A 12,404-nucleotide genomic window follows, 5' to 3' on the forward strand; every position below is an offset into this window, starting at 1 on the left:
ATGTTAGTGACTCAATTTGCAAAAAATTAAGATCCCAAAAGTAAGTCTGAGTGGACATTTTTTCTTAAGGCATAATACACTGCCAACTTTGTCAGTTGGCATGCTTTGTTGATTTGAACTGAAGGAACAGAAAGGGACAAAAAGTCTGATTATATGCTGTATTTGTTCATTTATATCTTATAGTTTCATGCCCTTAATTGTGAAATGTACTTCAACTGAGAAAATTCATCCCAGCACAGCTGTGCACAATTCCATGGTTTGCATCCATTCCAGAAAAACAGTAGGCTGGCATTCTCTTGGCCTGGTAGTCATGGGTCCTATCAACAACAACATAACAAACACGTGGATCTCCCTCCAGAGACAGCCCTGCTAGTGCAATACCCCAGGCTTGTCTACCCATATCATTGCACTGGGAATGGAATAAAAAGCTGCACCTTTTAGTTATGCAAGTCAGACCCAAGAGTGATGTTCTTGTTAGATACTGTGTAAGTAAATGTCATCCTTAACACCGAACAAGAGAAGACCTTCCACCAGTGATAATAAGCTGGATGTCTCAGTTGATTCAGATCAGTTTGCTTCATAACGTTGTTGCAGTGCTCAGTAATATCACTGCTACTATAACTTCCATATCCCAAATATTTTGCTTTTTCAGCTGAAAAGAAATACCAGACCACCAAGGTTTTGAGTCCTTACACATTATTGAAATCTTTCTGTTCCCCTACTCACACTGACAGAGCAGTCCCAGACAAAGTCCAGGATGGTCTCCTGGGTGTTATCCACAATAGTTTTCACTTTTCAGAGTGGAAAGTGGCCTTCTGCTGCTTGTCAGGCATCCTCCTCTGGATGATGGCCCCAGGTTATGAGCACAGTACAAATGGCAAGTCTGGGGATTCTCACAGATACAGATATGAATGAAATAATTTTTTCAGTCTTTTTCTGTGAGCGCTACCTCTTATTTGAAGATAGGAGTAAAACCATATGAATGCTTAGCAAAGTAGGGATATGTATATCCAGAACATTTTAATTGTAAGGGAGTATAATAACAAAATTGCAGCCCTAGCCCCCTGGCCATCTTCGTGTGTGTGTGTGTGTGTGTGTGTGTGTGCGTGTGTGTGTTTTCTTTCAGAAGCAGTGTGACAGATGACACTTGCCATAAAGCTCTTCCTACAGAAAAAAATGCAAGCCCAGCTCATTTACAGTGCATGATAATTATTAAGGCTCCCTTGAGTGAAACTCTGATACTTTTTTAGCTAATTATTAACCATAAGCCCTCCTTCCCCCTTAAGTATTTGGATTAAAAAGGAAATACAGAGACTGAAGGCAGGAGGCATGAATGGTTTATTCTCTAACTCTGTGAACTAAACGGTGGAGTCATCTCATCGGGTTCAGGAGCAGTAGACCAGGCAGTGAGGGGATTGATCTTATTAGGACTAGAAAAGAAAGAGGTTCTTTTGTGCTACCCAGTTGAGGGAGGTTTATAAGCTTCACAATGCCGGTTTTACTGATGCCAGCAATGTTGGTATGGTACAGACAGCAGCTATTGACTTTTCCATTTATTCAGCTCCATACTTTTATTTCTGGGGAGTCTGCTGTAATTAGAGAGTTTAGAACATTTTGTTGTAGAGAAGTCTAGTGTTTAGAATAAGGCTTTACTTATCAAGACTTTAAGAGTCTATCTGTGGCTCTATATTCATATGACCTGGGGTAAGTCATATAATCACTGTTTTGATTCAGCTTCCTAGACTGGAAACTAATACCAGCGTCAGAGGGCTTTATTCATTTGATTGAGATCTCTGGATAAAAGCTAATAGAAGAAAGACACTATGATTCACAGTCTTATTAAGCTATAAATGTTCACCCTTTATTTTGGATAGAGAACAGATGTGGAGGGATAAAATTTCTCTGTTAGTCTCATTTTGTAAACCCCGATACCCTGATGTTTTATTGAAAAACTCTCCAGGGCAGCAGCTGGGAACATGGGTGTGTGACTCCTGGTGTTTTGGGTAGGTGACATCTTGGAATAATAACCTATGAAGTGCTGAGCAGGGACTGGCAAGGGCAGATCAGCAGCATGCCCCTCCTCACCATGCACAGCCAGCAGATCAGCTGGACTCCACTGCTGGTACTGGGGTACCTCTTTTACCTCCTCCTGGGTGCTATGGTCTTCCAGCTGCTGGAGAAGCAGGCAGAAACACATTTTCGGGACCAGTTCCAGCTGGAAAAGCTCAAGTTCCTGCAGAATTACACATGCTTGGACAGACAAGCCCTGGAGCAGTTTGTACAGGTAAGAGGAAAGGGTTCCCATTATTTTGGCTCAAGCATTATTTTCATTAGAAGAAATTATACTATCGGGGCCAAGTAGCCTAGTGTGATATAAACCAATCAGCTGTCCATGATATTAGATATCTAACTTTATAAATAACTCAAGCCTATTCATATACTTCTTTGTCTTGATCTACGGAACTTGTTTCTTTCCACAGTCATGAACTACCAAAACATAAGTGCATCTAGTGATGCACTTGTGCTACATTGCAATAATTTCAACTTCATGGCTCTCATCTCCCTCATTAAATATTACTGGGAATTATACATGGGAACAAAAAATAAGAATCAAACCTAAAGTAGTAGATTGCCCTTCCAAGGTTCTCCAGTCCAAACTGTGCAAATTCTGCCTCTTCATACTAAAAACAACAATTTACAGGCAACAGCTGACAGAACCAGAGAACACAGTCTTAAGCTGTGCCAAGGGAAACATAGGAGGGAAACATAGGAAAAAGTTTTTTACAGCAAGGGTGATAAAGTATTGGAATTGTTTGCCCAGGGAGGTGGTGGAGTCACCATCCCTGGATGTGTTTAAGAAAAGACTGGATGTGGCACTCGGCGCCATGGTCTAGTTGAGGTGTCGGGGCTAGGTTGGACTCAATGGTCTTGGACGTCTCTTCCAAGCTTGTGATTCTGTGAAATTGTCTACTACCTTTGAAGGAGGTCCTGCACTTCCAGGCCTAAATAAAAGACAAAGTCAACCATCACAAACTGTGATATCTGTTGCTTATAAGAAGAGATAAAGGGCTTTTGTTCAAAATGGGTTGTCAGTTAATGACAACTTCAATTACATTTTAGTCTTTTCCTCAAAACTGGCTGGAGGTAAATTACTAGATCTTTCCTGGTATTATATTCTCATAATAGTAGTGCAAGAACTGGACAGAAATCCTTGAACTTTGAAACCTTGAATCCTTGAGTTTCTTTGTGCTCAACAAATAACCAGTTGCAAAGCTGGGTGCCTAAACAGTTTGAACTCTTTCTACCACTTTATTAAAACTGATAAAAACTCAAAACAATTTGTACTGCCCAAGTCAGAGGACTTCCATGAAGGTATAAAATTTTGATCAACAAAAAGCCCAGACTTCATATATGGATTTAAGCAAACAGTGAAGTTCAGATCAGAAATGGTAGAAAAGGTGCCTGAACCTCTACATCTACAAAGCCAATGTTCTGATTAGTAATACTGTGATATATTAATTGTGAAACCTTGGACATGTGCCAGAAAATTACTAGAGATTTCAAGAATTTACATGCCTAAAAACATGTCTATTTTTTTCACCTTCATGACTTGGTGATATTACCTGTCCTTCCCTTATCTCTCCGATAGTGATTGCGGAGGTGAAACCCTGATTCTCATTGTAAACCTGACTGTGATACTTTATTGGATTGAAAGGTTTATTTAAATATTCACTACCCTCAAAACATTAGAAGAGGTCACATGTATCTAGATTCTTCTCTCTCTGACTCCAGTGGACTTTTCTTAGGTCCACTGCTGTGCCACTCAGAGAATCGCATTTTGCTGCTGTGTCTCTGCTGAATTAGAACAATTTCACTTGTAAGCTGTTCCAGACAAAACCGGCTGAGGGCACCAAATCATCTACAAAGCACCAAGCTTCAGCATACTGAGACTTTGCAGTCCTCAAGGTATAAGTGCAGATACCTTCTGACCCATATGTTGCTTAAAAGACCAGTTAACAAATCTGTTTAACTCTTATTAATATTAGAGAACACTAGTCTTCCCATATTAAATCTCTAGTGCAGGGAAGCAGTTGTGTCTCTGCATGTTTTAACTATATGGTTAAGGAGGTTTGTTCATCATGTCACAAGTTCCAGTCTGAAAAGTCACAGTAGTTAGACTGCAGTGAGACACAGCCCCCAGACTCAGTCTATTCAGCTAACAAGTATAAGATGTCTTGTCTTAATGCCCATTCTTTAAATCTAAATCCTGTAATGGAGATTCAACACAGATTTTTTTTGTGTGTGTGTGTATTTATTATCACTTATTATGAGTTACCACTTATAATTCATTAACTTTTTACTCTATTGTTCATGAAACAAATTCTTATAATTCCATGTCAATAAACTGCATTGGTTCTGCATAGCTAAAACTACCTAGCTGAGAGATGGTTCTGAGCCACAGCTCCTAACATGAGCAGCCTGGAGCTTTAGGAAAGTGCAAATCCAAACTCTTTTATCTAATGCATCTGTGGTAGGCATACTTTGGTCAGGAAATTATGCCAGTCTGACAGCATAACTGAAAAGCAGATGCATTGAGTAAGGAGTCTGTGTTTTGATCATGTCCTTACTTTTTCTATCTCAAAGGACGTGATATAAATACAGACCAAAAGGACAAAATCCTGGTCTATGACCACAGCTGGCTGCAATGTGCATTGGCAGAGGGACAGGAGTAGAAAAAACAGACAGTTCTTATGCTCTCCACACCCTACTACAGCTTAATGTAGGTTTCATATTCTTACTGTAAATTACAGCACTTTCTTTTACGTACTGATGTACTGACGACTTCTCTCCCAAAGGCACCAGCTAATGCTCACCAACCATTCAGCAGCTGCCATAACCCTTACCTGAGCTGTAGGTGAAAGGAGCCTGGAGCCATTATAAATGTCCCACAGGAACCTCTTTGCTGGGCACCAGCATGTCTTTTCATTCATGGGGTTCTTTCATGGGGTTGTACTTAACAGCATCAATTACACAAAGAAATCTGGCCTTGTCAGACTGTGTCTGAAAGGTTCAACATTTAAAGCTGCCTTACTCTTCTGTGTTGGCTCTCATGATGTGACTGTAACTCCTGTGAACTCTTGTGCATTGAAATGCATAGAACTGCCAAGTGTTCCTTACAGGAATAAATTAAACCTGTGATTATTTCAAAATACTCACACCTCAGTAGCTTCCATGTGTTTCTTCTAAGCAGCAAATGAAATAAGTGACTCTAGAAAATCTGACATGTTGAATTCTTCTCATTCTAAGAAAAGGCTTTTAATGGATAATGCAAAATTCTTTGTCATATTGAAAATAAGCTCTGCTGACACTTCAGTCATGACGTCACACATGATAATGTCCAGCAGCCGTCTGATAAATTTGACCAATACTATATGATTTTTTACTGAAGGAATCAAATTAACTACTATTCTTAGGATACTCAGTCTACCAGTACAAATCAGGTAATATTGCAGAACCTGTCCAAAATCAGATACCTTGTAGTAGCTCTGTTCACTAGAAAAGCAATCTTTCTGAGAGTGGCTAACATTTGAATCAAGAAAGAGTATCTTCTTGGGTCTCATACTCCTGGAACCAGCTAAAGCTGGGGTTGCTATTGACTCCTGTTCATGTCTTGCATCATACAAAGTCTTTTGAAGAGATGAACAAGTAATTCCTTCAGGCATTTTGCAAAATTACAAAGGCTGTGACTTAGCCTTTGTAAGGTGTGTGACAAACAAGGGGATTCCTAAAACCCCAGCCACTGAGCAGAGGGAAACCAGTCTCCCACAGACAAATCATTGGGGACAGCAAAGGAACACAGTCTTTATTAAGACAGTTGACAGGATATTTGATGCAAGAACAGTAATTTTTTGGCACACAGTAGTTTTGGTCTGGTAAGAGCTATCTGGAATAAAGGAGAATATTTTATTAGTTAATCTTTCAGACTAAGAGAAGCCTAATATTCACTGAAAATTATATGGAACTCATAGCCAAAAATAGTAATTCATCCTTACAAGTACTTACATGGAGGAAACAGAAATGAGCATGTTCCTCATGCCCCTGCCCACATACACAACTATACATTTACACATGCCTAAATTAAAAACTTAAACAAGATTACTAGATTAGAGAAGGAGAGAAGAGCAACTACTTTATTTTTTTATGGCACAACTTTATTTTTTTTCCCAGTTTGATCACTTTAGGGAAACGTCCACCTCCTTCACCTTAGATTTCATCTAGCTGGGGAACCTATTGTACTTTAATGACCTGTTCTCCTGTAGCAAGAGTTCAAGTTCCTGACCAGCTCTATTTCCAAGTTTTGCCATGTCAGCAGAAGTTCTTTTTAGTTCAAGTCTACTCTATTATCTACATTGTTTATCACTCTGCTTGCTCAAGATGGAAAACAGTATTTACTTATCTCTATTTCTAACATTCTTCCTCATCTTTGCTCCTCTGACCTTTTCCGCTTCAGGTCCTCATGGAAGCATGGGAAAAAGGGGTCAACCCAGAAGGAAACTCTACAAATCCCAGTAACTGGGACTTCAGCAACTCCTTCTTTTTTGCAGGAACTGTTGTCACCACTATAGGTGAGGTACTCTCCTTAAAAACTGGTATTTCCTCCAACTGTCCTGTAAAGCCCCCAGAAATGTGTAATTGGTGGACAAACGAGACAATCAACTAAAGTTGTAAAGTCTCTTGGGTTATGGTTTTCTATTGGTTTCCAATTATGCCTGTTATTTTTCTGTATACAGTATTTTATACTCCCAAAAAAGCTGAGTGCCTACTTGTTACATGCAAGATCATTTTGTAAATGGACAACACTTCTTTAGGTTGCTTTGAAGCACTGAGTCGCACTCACCATAAAATTAGAGACCTAAAGAAAGTTACAATAGTACCTGGAAGAGTAATACTTTTCATGTTTCATTTTCAGCTAGTACTAGTGAACACAAAAGGCTTCATCATAAGCAACGGCAATTTACAGACAGATTTAATTGCAGAAAATCGTAGATCCACAGGTTCCTGAAGCTTAATGTAGTTGAGCTTCCAAGCTTACAAACATTCCATGATGCCTGCAGCTTGCCTGTAGAGCCTTTTCATGTAGCTGTTTTCTTCTTTTTTTCCAGGTTATGGTAACCTGTCCCCCAGCACAGTGGCAGGGCAGATCTTCTGTGTGTTTTATGCCTTATTTGGAGTGCCTCTCAACCTGGCCTTCCTTAATCAGCTGGGGAAAGCTCTCAATGCTCATCTGCTTACCCTGGAAAGATGGGTGCAAAAGCCAGGACGTGCCCAGGTACAGTGTCCATTTACCATTTGTTTTCACTATTTTAACACAAGTTAAAGTTCTTTTCTCAGATAGCTTGTGTGAACCACAGCAGTTACACGGCCCTCTCTATCAGAAACTTGATATACTTAATCTACCTATGATAGCTTTAAAGGTATAGGCTTTTGCTTGAGGGGCCCTAGATTTGCCTTTTTAAAACCTTACTCAGCAAAACTGTAGACCTGGTGACCTTGGCAGAATACGTGCAAGTACACACATTGCCAAATCAAGCTCTTATTCTCCAGCATATGCCAGCATCTCTCCAGAGTTTAGCCCTACACTGTGCAAAGGCAACTTATTTTTATTGGCCTACTCATCTGGCAGGAATTAACCTTCCTGTTTGTGCCAGCAACTAAGCACTTCCTTCCTTTTCTTAAAATGCAAATACTACTCCTTACTTACAGTTTGTTGGTGAGTCGTTGAACTAGTCCAGACATTTTTTAATAAGAAAATCACTAATAACGGAGAATACATGAAGGTCATTTATTACAAAGTTAGTGCATGTTTCTGAGAAAAGGTTCAGTGAATTAAGCCCTTTAGTTAGGAAAAAGGGAGATTAGATATGTGAGATATGTTGAAACATTTCAGAGTTCTGACACAAGTGATTTTTTTTTACATTTGTAAAGTCTCTTGGATCACTACATTCTTTACCTACAATGAGAAAGCTATAAAGGTACTGTCAAATGCAGACTTGGATTATATGAGCAAGAAATTCTTTAGCTGCATAACCTCTGCCTGTTCCATAAACACATGCAGCTATACACCAGAAGGATTTTCATGTTAGTATAGCTGCATCTTTCCTGAGATTTGTGATAGCAGCTCAGGGACGTGATCTTTCTTCTTTCCCTTTTCACTCAGAGTTCACATTTCTGACAGAACTCCTATGATCAGACAAAGTTTTGGAGCTGTATCTGCTTGCTTGCTCTGAAAAGTTTATTCAAGGAAGTTGGTTTATCTCCTTATAAACAGAATTTTGCCATGCTCTGGGAAATTAATTGCAATCAGTTCTTTATTATTAATGACTTATTGTTCCCCCTCGTATAAACATTACAGGTTTATACAAGAAAGTTCTTAAAAGACAGGTTAAAAGGTAAAATTGTTCATTCAGTATACATTTTTATGCAGAGTTTATTATGTAATTAAACTCTATTACAGTACTGGAATGAAGTAAATGAGAACAACTGAATTATATGTCAACTATAATCATGCCAATCAGTAATTCTCAAACTGCTCTGCAAATGAGGCAAGTATTATTACACAGTTAGAGAGACATGACACATAATACAGAAGTGACTTGTCAAAGTCACCCAGTCATCTCAAGCCATGTTTCTCAAGCTCAGAGCATTATTTTTTATGTGAGATAATTCAGAGAGAGAAATTAAAACATGATATCTGGACCTTTCACTCTATAAACAGTGGTTTGGCTCTTCCTCCAGTCACAATAGACTCCTTAATCATTCTCCAGTTTGATTGCCCTTGAGGGCATTTTTAAATAATTGCAATAAGTTTGCATCAGCCCACACATCATTAGTCAAAAGTACTCCAGAATGTGTTCCCTTGAAACCCATGAGATCCTGATCATCAGTTGCATACTCCTAAAATCCCTTCCGGACCCATCCACTGACCCTTCTTTGTACCTATCTACCACAGTCACATATATAGTAACTTATCTCCCTGAAGGCAGATGTTTGTCCTGAGAGACACAGATCTGCCCTGTGCTAACACAAACCAGTTCTGCTCTGAACTAATTTTTAACTTCTAAGTTAAAAATGAAAGCAGGCACAATTACTTCAGTTAGGTTTCATCCAATCATATTTTTGGCTGAGCTCTTGCAAGCCACTTTATAAATCTTTGGAAGCAGTCATAGTGAAAAGAACCCTAATTTGTTCTTGACCATCTTTGCTTCTTGACTTATGCAGTATGTGGTGATTTTCCTCAAAGACAAGAAGCTAGTTGACTACAAGAGCATCTCTACCTGAATTGAAATTGTAAAATGAGTATTTCATTCCAATGGCTGTCATAGTAAATCTGAAAATATGACTGGAGCATTCTTGAAAACTCATTGCAAAAAGCTTTTAAAAAATCCTCCTTTTTTCCCAATTTTAAGATTTTTTTTTTCATGCTTATGTACAATATCTGTGTGCAAAGTAAGCAGTGAGCTCAACCTGCAGTACATGGAAGCATTGGTTTATCCTTTTTTTTTTTTTTTGCCATCACTCCCAGGTGGGGTGAGTTTGTGATTCAAGAGTAAAACAGACACAGCAATTTTGACAAGACAACTGCTCCATGCTCTTTAGATGTCATCTTCCTCTTCTCTTTCAGGTGGTTCAAACACTGGCAGTGGCCATTTTCCTGACCACTGGGACCTTGCTTTTCCTGGTGTTCCCACCATTAGTGTTCAGTTACGTAGAAGGCTGGAGCTATGGAGAAGGCTTTTACTTCACCTTCATCACCCTGAGCACCATTGGATTTGGGGACTATGTAGTAGGTAAAAAAGAGCATGAACTGGATTAAGCTTTGTTGAAATTCATAACTCTAGTATAAAACTAAATACAAGGAGCATAGATGTCCATTCCACTATAGATCTGGCCAAGAGTGAGCTCAGCCAGACTGGTAACAATGAGCTAATGTATTACAGGATATGAGCATTTTTCTCTTGACAGCCAACCTAAGAGTCACCCAACTCATTTCACATGTGCCACTGAACACTCATTCAACAGTGGCTGTGTCTAGGCTGGTACAAATATTATCAAGAGTGAAAGGTAGACTAAAAATAAAATTCCTCTTTCAGTATTAAACCTTTGAACCACACTCTCCTAACACTGATTTGTTTTAGCAAGTGCCTACCATTCCCAACAAAAAATCATATCAAATATTAAATAATCAATACTTAAAATGGGGAGAAGATTACTGACAACCACAGGATGCCTCTGAAAGAAAACAAATTCAATAACATTACATAGTCTTTAGACCTCTAGATTGAGAACATCATGACGTAGAGACACGAGGGGCTATTTTTCCACACAGTTATTTGAACAAATGCATATCCTTAACAGATTATGTCTAATGTATTTATTTGTTAAAACCACTAGGGTTTCTTATTCACAAGTACTAGCTGTCCTCTCCTAGAGGTCATAACTATGTCCCAAAAGGAGATAAAAAAGAATCCCATGCTGAATATCGCCCTGTGGATTTTCATGACTGTATCAGTTGCACTGATTGCTCATGCTGTAGAAATATCAAACCAGGGATTAAGATTCTCATAGCCACTTAATTAAAATGGCTATTTTTACCATATTATCCAAGTTATTGTGAATCCTGGGTACTGAGGTAATATCACCCTCCTAAAAGCAATCACTGATTCACTAAATTGTAGCCATCTAAATCATCTGAGATCCTCTGTGTGCCTCTCGGGTAACATACGGTTAACATGGATTCAACATTTAATTTCCAAGATTTCTTTCCTTTGTTGTTGGCTAGAAACCATTGACTTTGAGCATCCCTAATTAATATTAGATATGGCTATTTTTATTATATAGTCTCAGCTTCAGGGATTTCATGCTAATTGTGCTAAGCTTAACCTGAAGGTTGGCATGAAAAAAAAATTATCTGCTGATGGGTCACACAAGCTCATTGACATATACACTTTTGCAAAGAGTGGAGAGGGTGTATGAGTATGTATGTTTAGCAGAACAAAGCTGCCAAGATAAAGATACAAATTTTCCTGGATTTTTCAGGTACAAACCCCAACAAGCACTATATCCCTGTGTACAGGAGCCTAACTGCGATATGGATTGTTTTTGGCTTGGCCTGGCTGGCTCTGGTCTTCAACGTGGGAGCTGACTTGATGGAAAGATACCTTCAGCTAAAGTGGCACAAGTCTGACTTAAGCTTGGCAGAAGGAGACACCACCAAATTGGAAGATGAACCTGAGCAGCCTAGAATCCACATCCCTAGCTGAGTAAGGTACAAAGAAAGCAGTATTGAAACTGCATCTTCCATCTGTATCTCACACTAAGCAACCTCTGTGGATAAAGGACTAAACCACAGGTTGTGGATTGTTTCCTAAAGAGGAAATGTTTCAGATACGTGGAAATTTCCACACCCTGTGTAGGCAGGCATCAGCCAGTTAAAACCTCAAGGAAGAAGCATACGTGGTTACACAACTGCCCCAGGATTCATTTTACACTTCTCATTCTAAGGCAACTTCCTCTGAAGTAATCAATTATCCTTTCTCTTTCTCTAGTGGAATTCAGTTCTTATGGTCACTCATTTTCAAAAAAAATCCAGAGTGACTTCCTCCCAGCTTCCATAAGAAGTTATTTCACCAAAGATTTCTGCGCCTAGCTTTTTCAAGTGGAAAAAGTCAGGCACAGAAATCTTTCTTCATTTCCCATCAGAAAACAAACAAAACCACAGAGGAATATAATCAGTTATGAACATTTGCTTATTGATATCCACTCAATTAAGATTCAGTTGATATTGTCTGAAATGAACATCTTTCATATAAAATGACAACATTTTTATTTTCTGGCCTAAAATGCTTCTCTTTTAATTGTGAGGAAATTATGTGTCTGTCCAGCTCTGCCTGGACTGTTACAACTTGTCTCAGAGTGAACTGACAGCTCAAAGCAGGTCCTTATCACAGTTCATTTCACCACCACTTGAAAACAGCACTTTAAACTAAATCTAAAAGCAAAGAGGCATCCTTATTTCCAGCCAGATAACATATGTCAGTAGAGTCCAGAATTTGTTTTGGGCCAGGTCATAGAAGAGCTATTATGCACCATAGAGAACTGGTGCTGTATGTTTACCTCTAAATAAGGCAAATGATAGGTTCTTGCATTAAATCTGATCCTCAGTCAGGCCCATTGTGTGACCCATCAAAAACAGGGAGATTGAATTTATCCCAGTTATTGTAAGTCAAAAGAAACAACAGCCACCTTCAAAGAAGGTGAAAAACCAAAGTACATATAAGCACCTAATAAGGGACTAGCCACTGAGATGCAGATCTGTAATCATACTCTCTATTAGACTCCAGAAA

The 12,404-nt window shown here is 38.9% G+C and overlaps 1 protein-coding gene across 1 annotated transcript; it reads left to right on the plus strand.

Moving 5' to 3' along the window:
* The first annotated feature begins 2,071 nt into the window (after positions 1-2,071).
* LOC121358711 (potassium channel subfamily K member 16-like) lies at positions 2,072-11,321 on the plus strand. The gene is made up of 5 exons (XM_041477136.1): positions 2,072-2,284; positions 6,512-6,626; positions 7,164-7,330; positions 9,683-9,848; positions 11,098-11,321. Exons 1-5 carry the CDS (start codon positions 2,072-2,074, stop codon positions 11,319-11,321), a joined length of 885 nt encoding a protein of 294 aa, XP_041333070.1.
* Positions 11,322-12,404: the final 1,083 nt, after the last annotated feature.

The sequence above is a fragment of the Pyrgilauda ruficollis genome, unplaced genomic scaffold, assembly GCF_017590135.1.
Source record: "Pyrgilauda ruficollis isolate IOZ18807 unplaced genomic scaffold, ASM1759013v1 scaffold4, whole genome shotgun sequence".
In the NCBI taxonomy this organism is placed as follows: Eukaryota; Metazoa; Chordata; class Aves; order Passeriformes; family Passeridae; genus Pyrgilauda; species Pyrgilauda ruficollis.